General features: G+C 42.2%; 1 protein-coding gene across 1 annotated transcript; it reads left to right on the top strand.

Moving 5' to 3' along the window:
* Positions 1 to 2043: 2043 nt before the first annotated feature.
* On the top strand, positions 2044 to 16459 carry mlycd (malonyl-CoA decarboxylase). Its single transcript, XM_084932750.1, has 5 exons — positions 2044 to 2649; positions 9007 to 9119; positions 10204 to 10360; positions 10806 to 10958; positions 15507 to 16459. The coding sequence occupies exons 1-5, from the start codon at positions 2104 to 2106 to the stop codon at positions 16050 to 16052; spliced, it is 1515 nt and encodes a 504-aa protein (XP_084788876.1). The 5' UTR covers positions 2044 to 2103; the 3' UTR covers positions 16053 to 16459.
* Positions 16460 to 16933: the final 474 nt, after the last annotated feature.

Genomic DNA, 16933 nt, shown 5'->3' with positions numbered 1-16933 from the left:
AGGCAGAAACATGGGTGTGCCATGGGTCCCCCAGTTTCACTCATTGTGGCCAACCTATACATAAAAGAATTGGGAAAGAGGGCTCTGCCCACCCTTGCCCCCTTGTAGATCCGCCTCTGACTCAAAGCTACTAGTTCTCATTGTGGTAATACTTATTGTAAAATTCAGCTTTGGTCACATATGTAGAAAGATTTCACTGTATTGATTGATTGATGTAGAACGCAGACATTGCCATGTTTATCTATAACACTAAACTTAACAAACAGCGAAATACAAACAGTGACATCATTTGTTACGTGGTTTTAAAGTGATCTCCGAACTGTAACAAACGGCCGGTGTTGTTCCAAAAAGTGATCGCCTGTCAAAAACTGATTTCCGGTATTTGCCAAAACTGATTGCTCGTATTTAAACTGCTATAAATAACTTGTTGCTCTAAAACAGTGGTTCCCAAACTTCTTTTGCTGGGCCCCCCTTTGTTTTACAAGAAAAATATTGCCCCCCCAGTGCGCACACGCACACGCACATCCTCCAGCCACACACACCCATCTTTTGCTCCATTGCGCTTTATTTCACACCTCAAACATTTAGTAAACAATTAAGCAAATACAAGTAATCTGCAATAAATTACGGGTAGTAAGAAAGTAAACTACTAACTCTTTTACGCTATGTCCACACCTACACGGGTGTTTTTGAAAACGCAGCTACACGTAAACGGCGTTTAGAATCACCGAAAATGGAGATCTTTTAAAACTCCTTTTTTGAGTTTCCGTGTGGACGAGGAATACAGAGTTCATCACGCAAGTCAAAGGTATGTGCCTTTTTTCACGTCACGCTGTGCGCACGTTGTTTACATGAGATGAATTGCAAATAGAGACAAAATACTGTTACTGTTAATCTGACTATCTTCAGGTTTTACACACTTACATACACGCAAGTTACTGTTCCTCCATTTACAAAGCCAGAGGCGTCACGGTGTGATTATTTTACGTGTAGTTGTTTTTTCCTGTGTAATAATATTCAACATTGCTATCAATACATTTTTCAAAAATGTCTCTCTGTGCAAAATGGGTTTAAAAACATAAACAGCTGTGGGATCCTGTTTGTCCGTGATTTAGACAGGGGGAACAAATCGTGGCAGGATCAGCCTGATGTTATTTGTATCTCACTGTAACTTTACTGTATAAAGAGCTAACATCTCCAAAATGTCAGGAGTAGTTAGTCATTACAACAAGTGTTTGTGAACTAAAAATCAAGAATGTGGGATACTGTTTGTCCGTGATTTGAACAGCCCAGCGCTGCTCCCGATGAAGGGAAAACTAATTCTGCAGGGGAGACCTACCTCGGCTCTTGTGCAGGTGAAACCAAAGGGAAGATTTGCTTCACCATATTTTCCCCCTGCAATGGCTCTGCGCCCCCCCCCCCCCCCCCCCCCCCCAGGGGGCGGGCCCCACACTTTGGGAAGCTCTGCTCTAAAATATGTGAAACATATGTCAAATGTATCCCTCATGATATCAAGTCATCTTGAGTCACAAACAACATTCCTGTAAGAAGGTACAAGCCGCAATCAGTTTTTGGTAGTGACTTTTATATAGCCTTTATTTACGCAGTTAAAAAAAAATCTCGTTGACATTAAAAATGTCTTTTTAAAGAATAATCTGGGCAAGAGGACAGCAGACATTGCAACAAATATAATAATAGTTCTGTAAACATATTTAAAGTGGACAAAAAGGACCGGATTGGTTAAAATTTAAGTACAATAACACAGAGTTACAAAGATACTTGAAAAACAGGTAATTTATATATTTTATATATAACCCATTTGTAAACCCTGATTACCGAAGTCCACCGAATACCAACATAAGTAAAGATATTACACATATGAAAAACACACGGAAACATATGACATCAGTTTTTGGCAGGCGATCACTATGGGCAGAACTTTGTGCCATCAGAAACTGAACTTCTGTCCATAGGATCACTTTTTGGCACAACACCGGGTTAGTGCGTTTTATTTGTTGTACTGTCTCTTTAAGAGACCCGGAAATGATTTCCTGTGTGTGGTAACTGGTCGTGGGTTCCAGACAGCTTAACCTCCCCCCGGTAATGACATCCCATCCCGTGATTTTGGCTTTCCGGAGCAGTGTAAGGTGCTGGCGACACCGGGCTCTTCTCAGAGTGGCTCTAGAGGCCTCGGACGTCCGCTGCAGGCGCCGGTACTCTACACATATTCGCGGCGGTGTCTCCGGTATGGAGGAGATACTATCGAGGGTCGTTGCACCTTTACCTTCCTACGAAACGAGGGACAAATCCCCGCCTCCACCCGAAACTAACAGCCTGGAGTTCATGTACTTCTACAAAAGTCTCGATAAGGAAGATAAACTTTGTTTCCTAACGAAGCTATCACAAGACTTCGGGGTGGACCACAAAAGTGTTTCGGAGCTCGCACTGAAGCTACTGGACACTCAATTACGGGACTTGGCGACCATTTTGCTAGCTGAAGACAGACTCCGGTACACCTTGACTCCCCGTTATAAACAGCTGTTCAGTCATATAAGCAGAGTCGAGGGGGGAGTGAAGTTTCTTGTGGATCTGCGAGCGGATGTGCTCGAAATAATCTCGTCCAAAGCTAGCGACAGACCACACATCAGGGTAATATTCGTTCACATTTCTACGGGTGCTCGCTTGACTCGAGCTCAAGAAATACCTTTCGCGTTTATGTGTTTGACATTGCCAAGTAGAGACACTGCATGAGACATAACCTGACAGCATCCAACGGTAGCTACAGTATAGCCGCCTGCACACTGCAGCCTGTGCGCTGCCCCCCCCCCCCCCCCGGTTCATATTTCATCACGGGTTCAGTGCACCTTTGCCCCAGTTAACTCCCCCTTACTAACCATGTAATTAACGAGTCCTTTTTTATTCATTCTTAGTGTATGATTGTTTAACATATTGATTAGACGGGGGCTTGTTTGGGACAAAAAACACTGTCAAGCTCAATTTCAGAGCTTTCTTCAGACTTCCTGCGTGTTCTGGATGGACAGCTCAGCTGATCAGAGCTGTCTTCCACTGTTGCTGGAAATCTCTCGTGTTTAAAAAAGACTTTAAAATGTTTAATTCTATAGATGAATAAGAACTTCTCTGCCGTAGCTACAAAGGGAAAGAACTGAATATTAATCAGGCATGTAATGAATATTTTGAATGCATCCTTTGAAGACAGTTAAAACGGACTTTAAAGAAAAGGCGGCGGAAAGAAACCCTTAAAGATCCCATTACACCGATCCCATGTTCTTTGCCCACTTATAATGGTACATTTCTGGCAGCGCATTTAACCGTAAAGGCAGTCTCACAGGCCTCATCATTCAGGCGTCAATATAATCACACCTCTCAGTTCACACTAGGGTGTAACAGTGCTTATGCACGCTGTAAGTGGTAACAGTGGAATATTTTTAAGTGGGTTTGTCAGCGTGTAGTTCGTGCACTTAGTTTGAGAGTACAGATATAAACACTGTAGAGGTATTCACATCTAAAGCCCCATATTTGATACTAATAGCAATAATAAAATTACCATAAGTGGTTTGATTCTGATATCTGTTCTGTCATTCAGTGTAATGTGCTAGAAAGTCTATCAACTGAACCTTAGTGCTATGTAAACAAATAAAGCAGTTATGATTTTTTTAACTTACATTTTTTAGAGTATTTACATTGTCAGAGTAACATATTCTTCATGATTTTTCCACAGTTACAACATCGGCTTTATCTTTTTCTTATTGTCTGGTCAGGTGTGGAAAAAGTAAAGATGGAAATTCTGATTACCAAGAAACTGAAACTAGAGAATGTTTGACATTTGTGATGACATTTTTATTTCAAACTACAACAATAATCGTATTTAAACATAGAAAATATCAACTTGATCAAAGAGCTTACACATCCTGCTGAACTAAACATAACAGAAACATAAAAAATGATTTTGTTAGTTACAAGTACTGGTAATTACATACATGCATTGTTTATGTGGCAGTTCCTGCAACTGCAGTATGTTTACAGGATGACTTTTCTGTCGGTTTCATGTCAGCCTCTGACTTGCGTTCCTTTATGCCTGCTGGATCTCAATGTTGGACCCAGACTGATTAGATGTGAAAGTGGAGTTATAAATAACCCACTGGTGTTATGTAAGCATGCTATCATGCTCAAACTGCTTAAACCATGGATTTCATTTACAGGATTCCAAAGACAGAATGTCACATAAGTTTGTGCTCATTTTAAACTTGATGCCAGCAGCAGATTCCAAAACGTTGGGTCAGGCATATGTCTTCAATGAAGAAAGATATTGTCTTAAAGTAAACCTGCATATATCATTCAGCAGTAATGGTATAGATGTAGACCATATCATGTAGACCAGTGCCTGCCTATACAATCAGATGCTGATAAAAAGGTCAATTATGACACCAAGAGAATGCAACATCCACGACTTTAAAATTTCAGACCGCAGGCATGCATTTAACTTTAGTCTGTGTTATACAAGTTCGGGCACAGCGTTTTTCTTTCCTGAGTTTGAACTGGTTTTTGTAGTCAGCCATCATAATTAATAATTAATTAACCCTATTTTTATTTGTTATATTCAGGTTTTGTACCAAACATGATGAAATCCACAAATTCTTTGCAGTTTTATGTTGAGAAAGGTTATTCTAAAATAGCTGAATTGTTTGCCTGTGCAGTCATTCGCAAAGTGGCAAACCTCTCCACATTTTCACTTATGAAAGACGGTCTCTCCGGGACTCCTCTTTAATCCAATCATGTTCCAACAGGTGCTTTTCTTCCTTTAAGATACAGCGTAGCAGTGCTCTCAACTCCAAGTCTTTGAAGGCGCACAGGGTGCTATTTTAAAGAAATCTAGATGGGAATGAAAGTACTGGCACTTTGTGAGTGTACTTCACTATATTTATTAAAGGGCTAAAAGACGGATGCCTTTCAGTAATAAGCCATCACGCTGAGGTACTTTCTTTCTCTTCTGCTTTTTCTTTTTTTTATTAAGCATTGCACGTCTTTCCAGCCTTCATATAAGTTCCAACTTTTTCTTTTATAAGTTTGGCTTGCGGGCATCAAGCTCAGAATGAGCAAATCTTTCTCAGTCTCAACATTTGATAAAACCTCATTAACATCTCTGTTTAGTTTTGTGTTAAAAACCCACATTTTTCTTTATGTTGCTCATGAAAATGATTTCCCCCCCGATTCTCCAACATACTACATAAAAAGGAAGCTGCTGATCTGTAAAATTCTTGTGCTGAAATATGTGAATCAAAATTAGAAAACCACAATCAAAAGCTATTATAGTTCAGCTAAAATGTCTTTTTCTGGTATCATAAGCAGCTATTTTATGAAAGCCTACTTTAGTCATCTTCAGCTTCTATGTTTTGCTTTGGAAAGCATTGAAAGTGCATATGCCTTTGACCTTGCAATCATGTGTTTTCACGTGTTAAGTGCTACTGGCTGATATGTTTTTTAAAGACCCCGATTGCACCGTTCCTGCTCTAACGTGGTTCAGATGTGCTTAATCTCAATAACCCAGGACCACTGAGAGCCTGTGTAGCTTAAAAAGGTCTAAGTTGCCAACAGAGTACCGACTTCCTTTCAGCACTGTAAACGTTGGTTTTGTTGGTGCCTCGTAATCTTTGCTTGTTGTTACCGCCTGCATTGATTGAGCTAAAAAATGAGAAAAGGTCACAGCCAACGTGAAGCTTTTAGTACCTGCGTTGAAGGTATGTGCATACCAAGGGAGACCTTGCAATCAGAATATGGTAATGACTGTAGAACTACAGTACAGCATACAAGTCTTGGGTACATTCACTTTTTAAATGTACCCAAGACCAAGTCGCTGTGGTTCTCTTTTATTCGATTAGTTGGATTTGCATATTGACTTTTGATGTTCCCTCTCACCTTTTTGCTTCAGGCCCATTTGTGTTCACCCAAACTGCAACTGGAAGATGTTAGGACCAGTCATGGGAATAACGGCGTTACAAGTAACGGCGTTACTTTTTGCAGTAACGAGTAATCTAACTAATTACTATTCCTATCGTTACAACGCCGTTACCGTTACTAACAAGAAAATGCGGTCACGTTACTATTTTTCAACAAACAGATGGTTGAAGCTGTGTTCAGTTTACCGCACTTTATATCAGTTGCACAGAAGTAGCTGTAAGTAATCTGGACGCTACAGCTTTAAGCAGCTGCGCGCTCCCGCGGGCGGCGATCACTTTCTGGCACAACACCTGGAGCTCAGGGGGCAAAACAATCGCACGAGTGCTGCTGTTTGACTGAGGAAGAATAAAGTAGTCGTGGTAAGACAATCACATGACCACTTAAAGACAAAGCAACAAGGTGATTTATACCAGTTTATAAACTGTGTTGATGGGCCACGTAAAACCAGAGTCATGATAAACAAGATATACGGCTGTTTTCCCTCAATAGTTTCGTCACGTTTACTGTCTAAGGACAGCGCAGCAACACTCTCTGCTTATGAGCAAAAAACAACAACAACAAAACAAAAACCAGCCTGTTCGTGTTGGTGGAAAAATGCACCATGTCGACCAATCAAAAAATGATATGGAAACATGACATTTGGTCGTTTAGGAAGAGGCGGAAGTTTTAGGAGTGACAGTGAGAGAGAGAGAGAGCGAGTTTTGAGATGTGAGAGATTTGTGACGTTTAGCGTGTTTGGAGTGTTAATGTGTTGTCTTGTGTAGTTAGTGTGTAGTGTTGTGGATAGTTTTGTGTTGTGTGTCAGAACAATGAGGCGACTGCTGTCTCCAGGTAGACACAGCAGTGACACACCTGCTGCTGTCAGACCTGCAGGTATCAGGCTGTGATGTTCTCCTTTATAGTGCACAGAAATATTTGGAGTGGCACAAATAATTTGTGGCATCTTATTGAAAAAGGAGTAAAAGGTAAATGGCTGCAAATAACTTTGTTGTTTGCAAAACTTGTACATAGGTTGTACATAGATTTTAAAATTGACAATTAATATTTGCATTTAAAGTTATGAAATATGATTCAATAAGCATGTTTGTGGTTGTTACAGTAAAAAATATCACCTTTTCTACTCTGATTTTATGTTTTTTGTCTGATTTTAGATCAATTGTGTTAATACAGTTTGTCAAAATGAAAACATAACTGTAAATTCAGACACGTGAGGTTGTGCTGATGATACCAAACAAGGCAAAGGAAATAGTTTTTAAAGGTGAAATGTGGAGGAAACATCAAACGTAGTGAAAAATGACCAATTATACCCTGGAGCCCAGGGGGTTAAACGTTTTTTTTAAAGTAACGTAATAGTTACTTTTCAATAATTAATTACTTTTAGAATATTGTAACTCAGTTACTAACTCAGTTACGTTTTTGAAGAAGTAACTAGTAACTATAATTAATGACTTTTTCAAAGTAACTTGCCCAACACTGGTTAGGACATGTCAAGGATATCGTGTTAGTTGGCTCCCTGGGGGTGCACGTGTCAGCGGGACTATTTTTTCCCCTTCGACGCACAAGCTTACAAATGGCACGCGCCCTGCTGGAGCAAAGGTACTGGCAGGCTCTGACTGACCTTTGAAACACTTGGACAGTCAGTGGTCATCTGGCCTTGTGCAGGCAGCTCATGCTGGCTCACTGTATAGTCACAAAATAACTCCAGCTCGAGGTAGAGAGGCTGCTTGTAGCAGAGGCTGTATCACCTTACAGCATCAGCGCCCAGCCGCATTGATACGGCTCCAGTGTCAAAAAGTGTCGCTTCATTTTCTTTTTAATGGGTTGCAGGATTTTCTTTTTTACCCCTGCCCTTTCTTTCTGCCATCCCTCTCTCCCTCTCTCCTAACTCGAGGCCTTGAATGATGCACTCTTCCATTTCTAAAGACTCCATCTTCTGCTGGGTCAATGGAATACACATCCCAGGTTGACCTCTCTTTTGTGTGGGTGAAAATTGGCTGCCCAAGCCAGCGGCTGCTATTCCCTCACGGCGTTGTTGATGTGCGTATCAGCTATTGTAGATTATTTCACTTCTGGCAGCTTGTGAAGTCTGAGGAACACATATATACTATGAAATAAGTCGAAATTGAAGTTTTGCTAAAATTTTATTTCAGGGTTACTTTTGATTTGCTCTTTGCTCAACAGAATCTTCTAGTCTGAAACTTCTCAACCGCACAGCTGAATAATGCGGGGCCTGATGCTTATATGTGGGAATGAATTTCAAATGCTGTTAGCTTTGGATTCGATCGCTGCTCGTGGAGAATTTCAGCCACTGGCTTTTACACCGTGACTGTAGTTGTGCTTGTTTGTATTAGCTTTTATTATGATTGACAAGCTGGCATTAAAGTAAGCCTGAAGAGAAGCCATCCTATGAAACAGCCAATATAAGCTCTATTTATGTGCCTGAGTGTGTGCACCTTGTGAGCTTGTTTGTGTGTTTGCAAGAGATTTGCTTTAAATGAAGTCTGACCTTTGTTGGAGGACAGGCCTGCTTTCAAATGGCAAGTTGCTTATTGAAGTGCCCCTTCTGCGCTTATTGCAAGCTCGAACAAATCACTATTCATAATGTGAAAACATTCAAACTGTATACCGACACCCAAAGGAGCACACATCCAGGCACAGTGTCTAAGATGTGGCCATGAATTGTTCATCGCCACAGACAAACTTCAGCTGCGGCGCTGCTCTAGTTTGTGAGTTCCTAATAAAACAGGTCACGGGGTTGTGAAGCCTGTATTTATCCAGTTCTTAATAGGAATAGAAAAGACAGTATTTTATTTTCCACTCCCAACTTTTCACTGCAACAGTGAAATGACATTTAGTTAGTGCTTGCATTACTCAATATTGTGGATGCGGTGACCTTCTTTTTCTTGTACTATATTTACTTGACAGAGCAGCTGCTGAGCTGCTCTCTGAAACAGAAAGAATGTGGCGAATGTTTCAATTATCAGCTGGATGTGGCTGTTACAGCTAAACGCTCACCTTTTTCTCCCACAGGACCTGAATGGTGCGCTGAAGAGCTTGCTGTCTGAGTGGTTCTCTGTAGGTCTGCTGCGACTCGAGAGAATCACCTGGCAGTCCCCCTGCGAGATCCTGCAGAAGATCAGCCAGTAAGGGCATTACTGCGACCCACGCAGTGTTGTTCCTCATCTTTAACTGTAGAATCGCATCGCAGGCTGTTTTTTCTTCTTCCCTGAAGCACATTAAACAGCACAGTTTAAAAAATGACTGTTTACTTAACCCCTCCTCAGTAACCATAGGGACAGCGGGCTTGTCCACGTGCTTAAATGAACTTCATGAGCATTTAAACACGTGGACAGGGCTGCTGTAGCATGACAAAGGGAGGTAAAAACACACACCTGCTTGCACACACTAGTTTGAAGTACTTGTTGGGAGAAGGTGCTACAGCTGATTAATGTATTTAAAGCAGTCCGACTAGCTGTGCATTTCTCTCTTTTATCTTTACCTAAAGATTCAGCTACAGGTTTTGGAAATGATTAGTATTAGAATATAACTGTATATAGCTTTACTCCAGGCTCTAGGGGGAGTCATTTCACTTCCTATTCCCACTGTACAGAAATCAGGTGCACTTTAGAAGGCGGGTAAACAAGGTAGTCCTCAAAATATTGCAGTGAAATTAGCTAAATGGGCAACATAGTTTATATAATCTAGTATAATATTAATAGGAGCCCTATTAAGCGCCCCATGTGAAGCTATTGCTATAAAGATCTTTCACAGCAGCCAGTTTGATGTAAAAGTTTGCAAACATAAACGTTAGTAATCACTTTAATTAAGACTTTGTAACGCCTGTATTTAGCTTTATATTAATTTGGCTATTTTATGTTAGAATAGCAGAAAAAGAAGGTCTTTTGCAAACCGTTGCAATTAAAAACGTAATATTTGAAATTGAGTAACACAACACTTTTATCTTTGAATGAAAAATGGGGAAAATGTCATTCAAAGCTAACTGGCTCGACGCAGCTAATCAGACCCACTTGTGGTGGTTCTTTGAGCCGCCCGAATGAGACGCCGCTTTTGTCGACCTCCGTCTGAGCTGAAGGATCCTGTGCTGCAAAAAGGACACTGAGTTTTTTTAAGCTGCTGTGATTATTTAAGCTGGAGGCGTGTAACTAATAACTTATCATATCGGTAACCAAGGACTTTGGAGGTAACCATGAGCCTGCCTTCTCCCAGGTATGAGGCAGTGCACCCTGTAAGAAACTGGACCGACCTGAAGCGCAGAGTGGGACCGTACCGACGCTGCTATGCCTTCACCCATGCTGCCATGCCGGGAGAGCCCTTGGTTGTACTCCACGTGGCTCTGACTGAAGACATCTCTGATAACATACAGGTTAGACTCAGTAGCCGGAGGCTGCTGTAACGGTTTGTGTCCCTTTATTAAAGCGTAGAAGACAGTTACACGTCTGGGATTTACTGTGTCGGTCCTCCTGTCACGTGACCAGTATGAAGAAACATCACGGCCAAGGCCTTGTAACGGCACATCCCTGTTTAAACAAAGCTTTATGCTCAGCAATCGCTTCTTTTTGTTTTTGTGCGAGCTAAAGGCGGTTTTCACAACACTGAAATCCAAGAATATTTCACAGTGTAAAATTGTGCAATGATTTCCACAGTTCTGCCCCAGCGGCTCTCAAATAGTTGTAGTGAAACTTGCCCTGACAGCAGCTCAGCAGCTAAGAACACTGAAAATGGGTTTACAGCTGCATGAGTAGTGCAGGATTTGTCTTCCTTACTGCAGCCTAAAGAAAAAATGATCTTCTCTCGTTCTTTTTTCTCAGAGTATTGTTCGTGAGTTTGTCACCCTGGACTCAGACGAAGACGTGAATAAGATCAATTCAGCTATCTTCTACTCGATCTCTTCAACACAAGCTGGCCTGCAAGGGGTGGAACTGGGCAATGTCCTCATCAAGAGGGTGGTGCGTGAATTGCAGGTAAGCGAACGTGGGCTGCAGGTGCTTATATACAACAAACAATCACATTTTCACATTTGTAGACTGACAGAGTTTACCTTGGCTCAGTTGCAGCTACTAAAACTTGAATTGTCTTTGAGGATATGATCGAATTATTTTGAAATGCCTCAGTGTTCCCGTTGATGGGATGAGAGCAAAACATTTTTGGTTAATTCTGCTAATTAAAATGCCGGTACCTGTTTAAAATACCGATGACATTCCAGATAAGTGTCAATGAAAGAGATGCAGCAAGGTTAAGTAAACATGTGTTATGTAAATATAACCAGGATGTAGCGAGGCACGTCAGTGACGCTTCTCAACCTTTCCATTACAGCTAGATAATAACGCCTTATCGTGAACGCACACATGACACAGAGCTCCTCCCTTTCTTCAGGTGTTGTCCAGCTGACCTACTTTCTTACATTTACATCCTTTTTTTATTCTTAGTGCTGAATCATAAATCTCCCACTTGCAATAGCGCCTGAATGCATGTATACATAAACAGAGAAGTACTCAGCTGACAGGCAGTACTAACATCTCATCCATCCCTCTCAATAAGCACAGAAGAGCTCTTTGTGTTGGACCACTCTAGCTCGCACTTGTTAAACGATTGGAACACTGAATGGAAGATCAAAAGCTTCTCTCATCAACAGCTGGGAAATAGCTTTTCATAGCGTATCCTCATAAAAAAAGAAAATCAGGTTTAAAGTGTTTTCATTTTATTTATCCATACAAACTGACTGTTTTGATGTCTGCAAGTGGTTTGCTTATTGTCATTGTTATTAATGGAAGCATACGGTTGAGTGAGCAGCGCAGATATGGTTTTGTGTTTTCTGCGTCGGCAGTAAGAGTTTGGGTGTCGCACGTCACCGATGTTATATTGCATTGTTTTGTAGAAGCCTTAAAGATGTGGATTCTGCATTCGTGAAGGCGTGCAAGAGCTTTTCAGCTTTACAGAAACGAGACTTTAATAAAGTAAAGAAACAAAAGAAACGGAAGAAACAGGAACTGGAACAAAATAAATAACGGTACATCACAGACTCTTTCACTTCCTCTGACTTGTGCTGTTATAGCTCTTCCAGCCTCCTAATGCAGATTTCTGTCTCCTTTCTATCTGCAAAGAGAAAGTAGCTTAACAGTTGTGAGACACCTGTCTCTGTCCTTTCATCTCCTCTTGACCACTTTTCCTGCTGCTATTAGTTATAAATGTCTACCTGGAAGTGCTGCTCTGACTATTTGCACGCATGCATACGAGCAGATATGCAGGCCGTCAGGTCAGGAGGTGGTTTTTTGGTCTTCACAGGGTTGTGCACACGAAAGTTGATTAGCAAAACGATACTGCTTACTGACCTTCTACTGTAATATACGGGAGCTGAGATGGTGGCTGTGTGGTCTGTGTGGGGGCTTTTTTGACTCAGCACCCACCCTGGCAGTCGGATACAGGAAAAATCTAAATTTGACACGCTGAAGGATGTCCAGCCACCGTGGCAGAAGTGTAAGTGAAAGCGGTCTGAACGGGACTCACACTAAGCAATCTTAAAGATCTTGAGCTTTGGAATCGTTCCAGAGCAACGAAGCAACGTTGAAGAAGAGAGCTGGCAGTTTAAATGAGGAAATAACTGCTTGTATGTTTATAGCAGCGAACTACTATAGATGTATACATCTGTGCCTGCCTGTATACTCTATTAGACATACTGAACAACAGATCAAACATTATTAGAAAGAACAGGTGGAAGTTAGCAGGTGGGTGTGAACTGTAACAGACAACAAATCAGACAGATCGAAAAAAGTTCCAAAATATTTCTAAATCCATTTTCATGTAGACAGATATGGGTTGTTGTTGGATGAGGGTGTAGCATCATTAGCACAGTGTCACTGTAACTAGTTATCTCATAACAGTAGGTAGGGCTGTTATATAACGATATATATAAAAACATCTATCGTTTGTTTCGTGGTGTCACAAAATAAACTGTTTACGGCAATATTTTTTCATGGTTTTGATGGTGACTGTAGTGGCTTTATTCATTTATTAAAGTTCTCTCTTTCTCTTATATTTTATATAACCACACTGCAGACGGACAAGCGCCTGTTTTTATGCATTGTCGTTAGCAACATGACGGTAAAACCATCGCGTATCCGCTTGTGTATGTTCCACATAAACCTTTCACAATAAAGCTCAAGATCCTGTTGAGACTTTTCAAAATAAACTGAATCACATGAACGAGTATGCAGAGTGTTTACGGATGAGAAGCAAAAAAAGGGCCTCAGGTGCTACAAAATAAACCTTAGACTCAAACGTTAGAACAGGCTTTTCCCCGCGGCACGCCGTGTAATAAATACTCACAAAGAAAACGGCGGCCGTTACAACTTATGTCTAAAAATATATCGTTTCATGCATCCATCCTTCCGCTTATCCTTTTCAGGGTCGCGGGGGGCACAAGTATGGATGCACTGATAAATTGGCTAATTATGCTATTTATTCATGTATACAGCAAGAATTATAATTAACTAAGTAACTAACTTAAGCTTTTAGCTCTAGCTGTCTTTAGCTTTAGGGATTTTATTTATCATCATGATAATATCAACTGCTTCATATACCAAATACTTTATAAACTAAGTCTCTACAAAATGTATTTAAAAAGTGATTTAAAAGAAGGCACAGATTCAGCACTCCTTATCTCCTCAGGCAGGTCATGAAAAAGCTGAGTAGCCCTGGTGGCAAAAGCACGGTTGGATTTAAGCCGCTGCCTTAAAACAGCCAGAAAAGCTCTAACTGAGGAGCTGAAAGCTGCAGATGGGCTCTTATGGGGTTAATATTTCTGCCACGTAGCTCGGGGCCAGACCTAGATGTGTTTTAGAAGTGCAAAGCAAAATCTCAAAATGAATTCTGAAAACTTACGGAGGGCCAGCGGAGAGAAGAAGAAGGGTGAGGGTTTGTCAGGTCGTCTCCTAAAACTCGGAGGAATCTTCACTCTGGTGTATTGAAATTTTTGCTTCATGGCAGAAAAGAGGGAGAAAAACCATAAACGTGTGTTTGCCTGTTCAGGGCAGAGCGTGAAAGCACTGGTTTCATCTGCACGTGGTTCCTCGACCAGAGTCGGTGTTTCCAACATGCTATAAAAGGCTTTAATACAGTGATACTTCAGGGAGGCAGAATGTATTCTTCTGTTTGGCTTCAAGAAATCTTCTGGACAGTTTTCCATGAATGGGAATCGTACCCGTGACCCTGACGAGTGACTGCAGTGCTTTACTTCAAAGCCAGCTGTGGCAGAGGTTTCTCAGCTTGGCTTCTTTAGCGTTTGTAAAGGTGAAGAGAGGAGCAGCGTAGCACAGAGGGAGCACTCTGATGACTGATAGATGACAGAGGGGAAAAGAAAAGGTCACCGTGGTGATTTAAGGTAAAGAGGACGCCCTGCTTGTCTTTGTAGATTGGACCCTGGAGCGTAGTTCTGGCACCGCTCCGTCTTTTCTTCTATATTCTATCCTCCCAGTTTCTTTTTCCTCCTTTCTTACTGTTTCTGTCCTGATTCGGGGTACCTTCCTGTTCTGTAAACACTGCCCACTCCTAACAGGCAGTAGTTAAAAGTAGAGGTTAGAATAAGGAAGTGCAAAGAAGTACAAAGGCAGCAGGACGCTGAGAGTGAGAAGGTTGGCTTTTAGTGTAAAAGGGGCCGAGGGGGTCGAGATCAAGGGGGGAATAGAAACAATGTTGCAGAACAAGGCACACAGACAGCGACGTGTCCCTCCAGGGTTTGTCTGACACTTTCATCGGCAGCCTTTCACTTCTCTGCCTGCCACATTTGCTCCGTCACTTATCAACCTAGACGCCGAAGCACGAAGATGGGCCGGGGAGGGGAGGGGGAGCGTTTTTGTGAAAGTAGAGAGGTAGTGGGGTGGAAGAGGACTTGTGAGATGGGTGAGTGGGTGGGTGACTGGTTCATGTGTGGGCAGACAACAGGAGGCAGAGACACGCGGGGGCGGCTGTTGAAAGAAAAGGACAGGTATTAAAGGTGCAAGGGACAGAGGAGGTGGATGGAATAAGAGGGAGGTAAGGACAGAGAGGGTCATCCATCTCCATCAGGAGGGCAGGATCATGAAGCAGAGGAGCTGATTTGCAGTGCTGTCCCTCTCTGAGGAGCTAAAGGCCCGAGCAGCTGCCTGGGAACAAACATTTCTTTTGGTGGGTGTTTTGATGCTGAGGTGAGTGTTCGTCACTCCTTTTTCCACTGCTGCAAAACTGGTGACCTTTACATTCTAGTAAAGATAAGATCTGTGCTGCCTCATACGTGGTCTCTCTGTTTCCTCTTTGCATCCCCAGTTTGGATTTTTCAAATGATTTCTTTTCTTCTTTCCGCCTGTTTGGAAAGGTTGAGGCTATTTTACGGCTTTTACTGCATTAATGCACATGATTGTACATACTGTAAAAACAGTGCTGCAGCCTTAAATGCACAGGCCTTTTTGAATGAATGAAATTCGACTGGATGTAAATAGGTCATGGGTATAACTCTGTGCCTCTCTTCTGCCTTCCAGAGCGAGTTCCCTGTCATGGCCCAGTTCTCCAGCCTGTCACCCATTCCAGGCTTCTCCGCTTGGCTTCAAGGCCTGCTCAGCCAGTGCAGGAAGGAGGGCCGTGCATTTGATCTGCTCTCTGAGGAAGAGTGGAAGGAGATACAACATGCCACCGATTCGACCCCGGGGACCCCGACCGTGGATTCCCTTCGCAAGCTCCTCAGCTCTAACGAGTGGATGCGTTCAGAGAGATTGTGCGGAGTCCTGGAGCCTGTTCTGATGCGTCTGTGCGCCTGGTACCTGTACGGGGAGAAGCGGCGCGGCTATGCTCTCAATCCAGTGGCTAACTTCCACCTGCAAAATGGCGCTACAATGTGGCGGCTCAACTGGCGTGCCGACACCAGCCCCAGGGGTGTGGCCAACTCCTGCGGCATCATGGTGAACTATCGTTACTTCCTGAACGAGACGTCTAAAAACAGCGCGCGTTACCTTCAGAATAAGGTCATCACAGCGTCAGATCAGGTGCTCGGCTTCGTGTCCCAGTTTCAGAAGGCCAGCAAACTGTGATTAAGCGATGGGGACACGCCCACCGGTTCTGTTGTTCTGCTGTTTCGATCGATTATATATTTGTGAGAATTTCATTTAAATCTGTCCTCGATACTTGGCGTGTTTAATAAATGTTCAAAAACCAGCAGCTCCAGAAGAACCGCTGAGCGGATGTTAGTCGATATTATGTTTTGAATTGAAATGAGAGCATTTCTCACATGACGTAACTCTCGCCATCTGCTGTTTGCCTCATTAGATTTCTGGCCAAAGCTGTTTGATATTGTGTAAGTGATTCCCAGGACAGACTGCAGCTAATGAAGCACGAGGCATCCATCACTGCTGTAACATGTTCTTGGATAAGACTCTGTGTAAAGTGCGAGCAACGAGGGAGCGCAGCTACTGGAATAAATGATGTTTGGATTCTTTCATTTGGCTGAACTGTTGTGTTGCAAATATGTCAAAGGATGGGGTAGAAATAGATTTTATTTATTCTTCCTGCGCTTGGGTTTATCTACACCTGCTGCTTATTCCCACTAAAGCTCAATACACAACGACATGAAATCACAGACTGGAAATATTATTTCCTATTAAATAACACTAAAAAAATTAGATTTGTTTTTTTTTGTTACAACTGCTTATATTTTCCAGTTGATTGTGCTCGCTTTGACCCAGTGGGCTGGACCCTCCTGGTAGCTCCATTCAGGTGATTTTTGGGGATAATTTAGCCCACGCCTACACACACACGCACACACACACACACAATTACATATGACCAGCGTCTCTGGAGAACCATCGCTGATGTTCTAAGTGCTCTGTACAGGTGCCAAGCAGGGCTCATATCAGCCCACACCCCATTGTTGTGAAATAATATATCACAGTAAGTTGACTGTGAAATTACATTT

The sequence above is a fragment of the Perissodus microlepis genome, chromosome 7 (genome assembly GCF_051167445.1).
Source record: "Perissodus microlepis isolate ML-2025 ecotype Zambia chromosome 7, ASM5116744v1, whole genome shotgun sequence".
Taxonomy (NCBI): domain Eukaryota; kingdom Metazoa; phylum Chordata; class Actinopteri; order Cichliformes; family Cichlidae; genus Perissodus; species Perissodus microlepis.
Note: the sequence above shows the minus strand (reverse complement) of the source record. Positions and strands in the feature narration are given on the sequence as shown.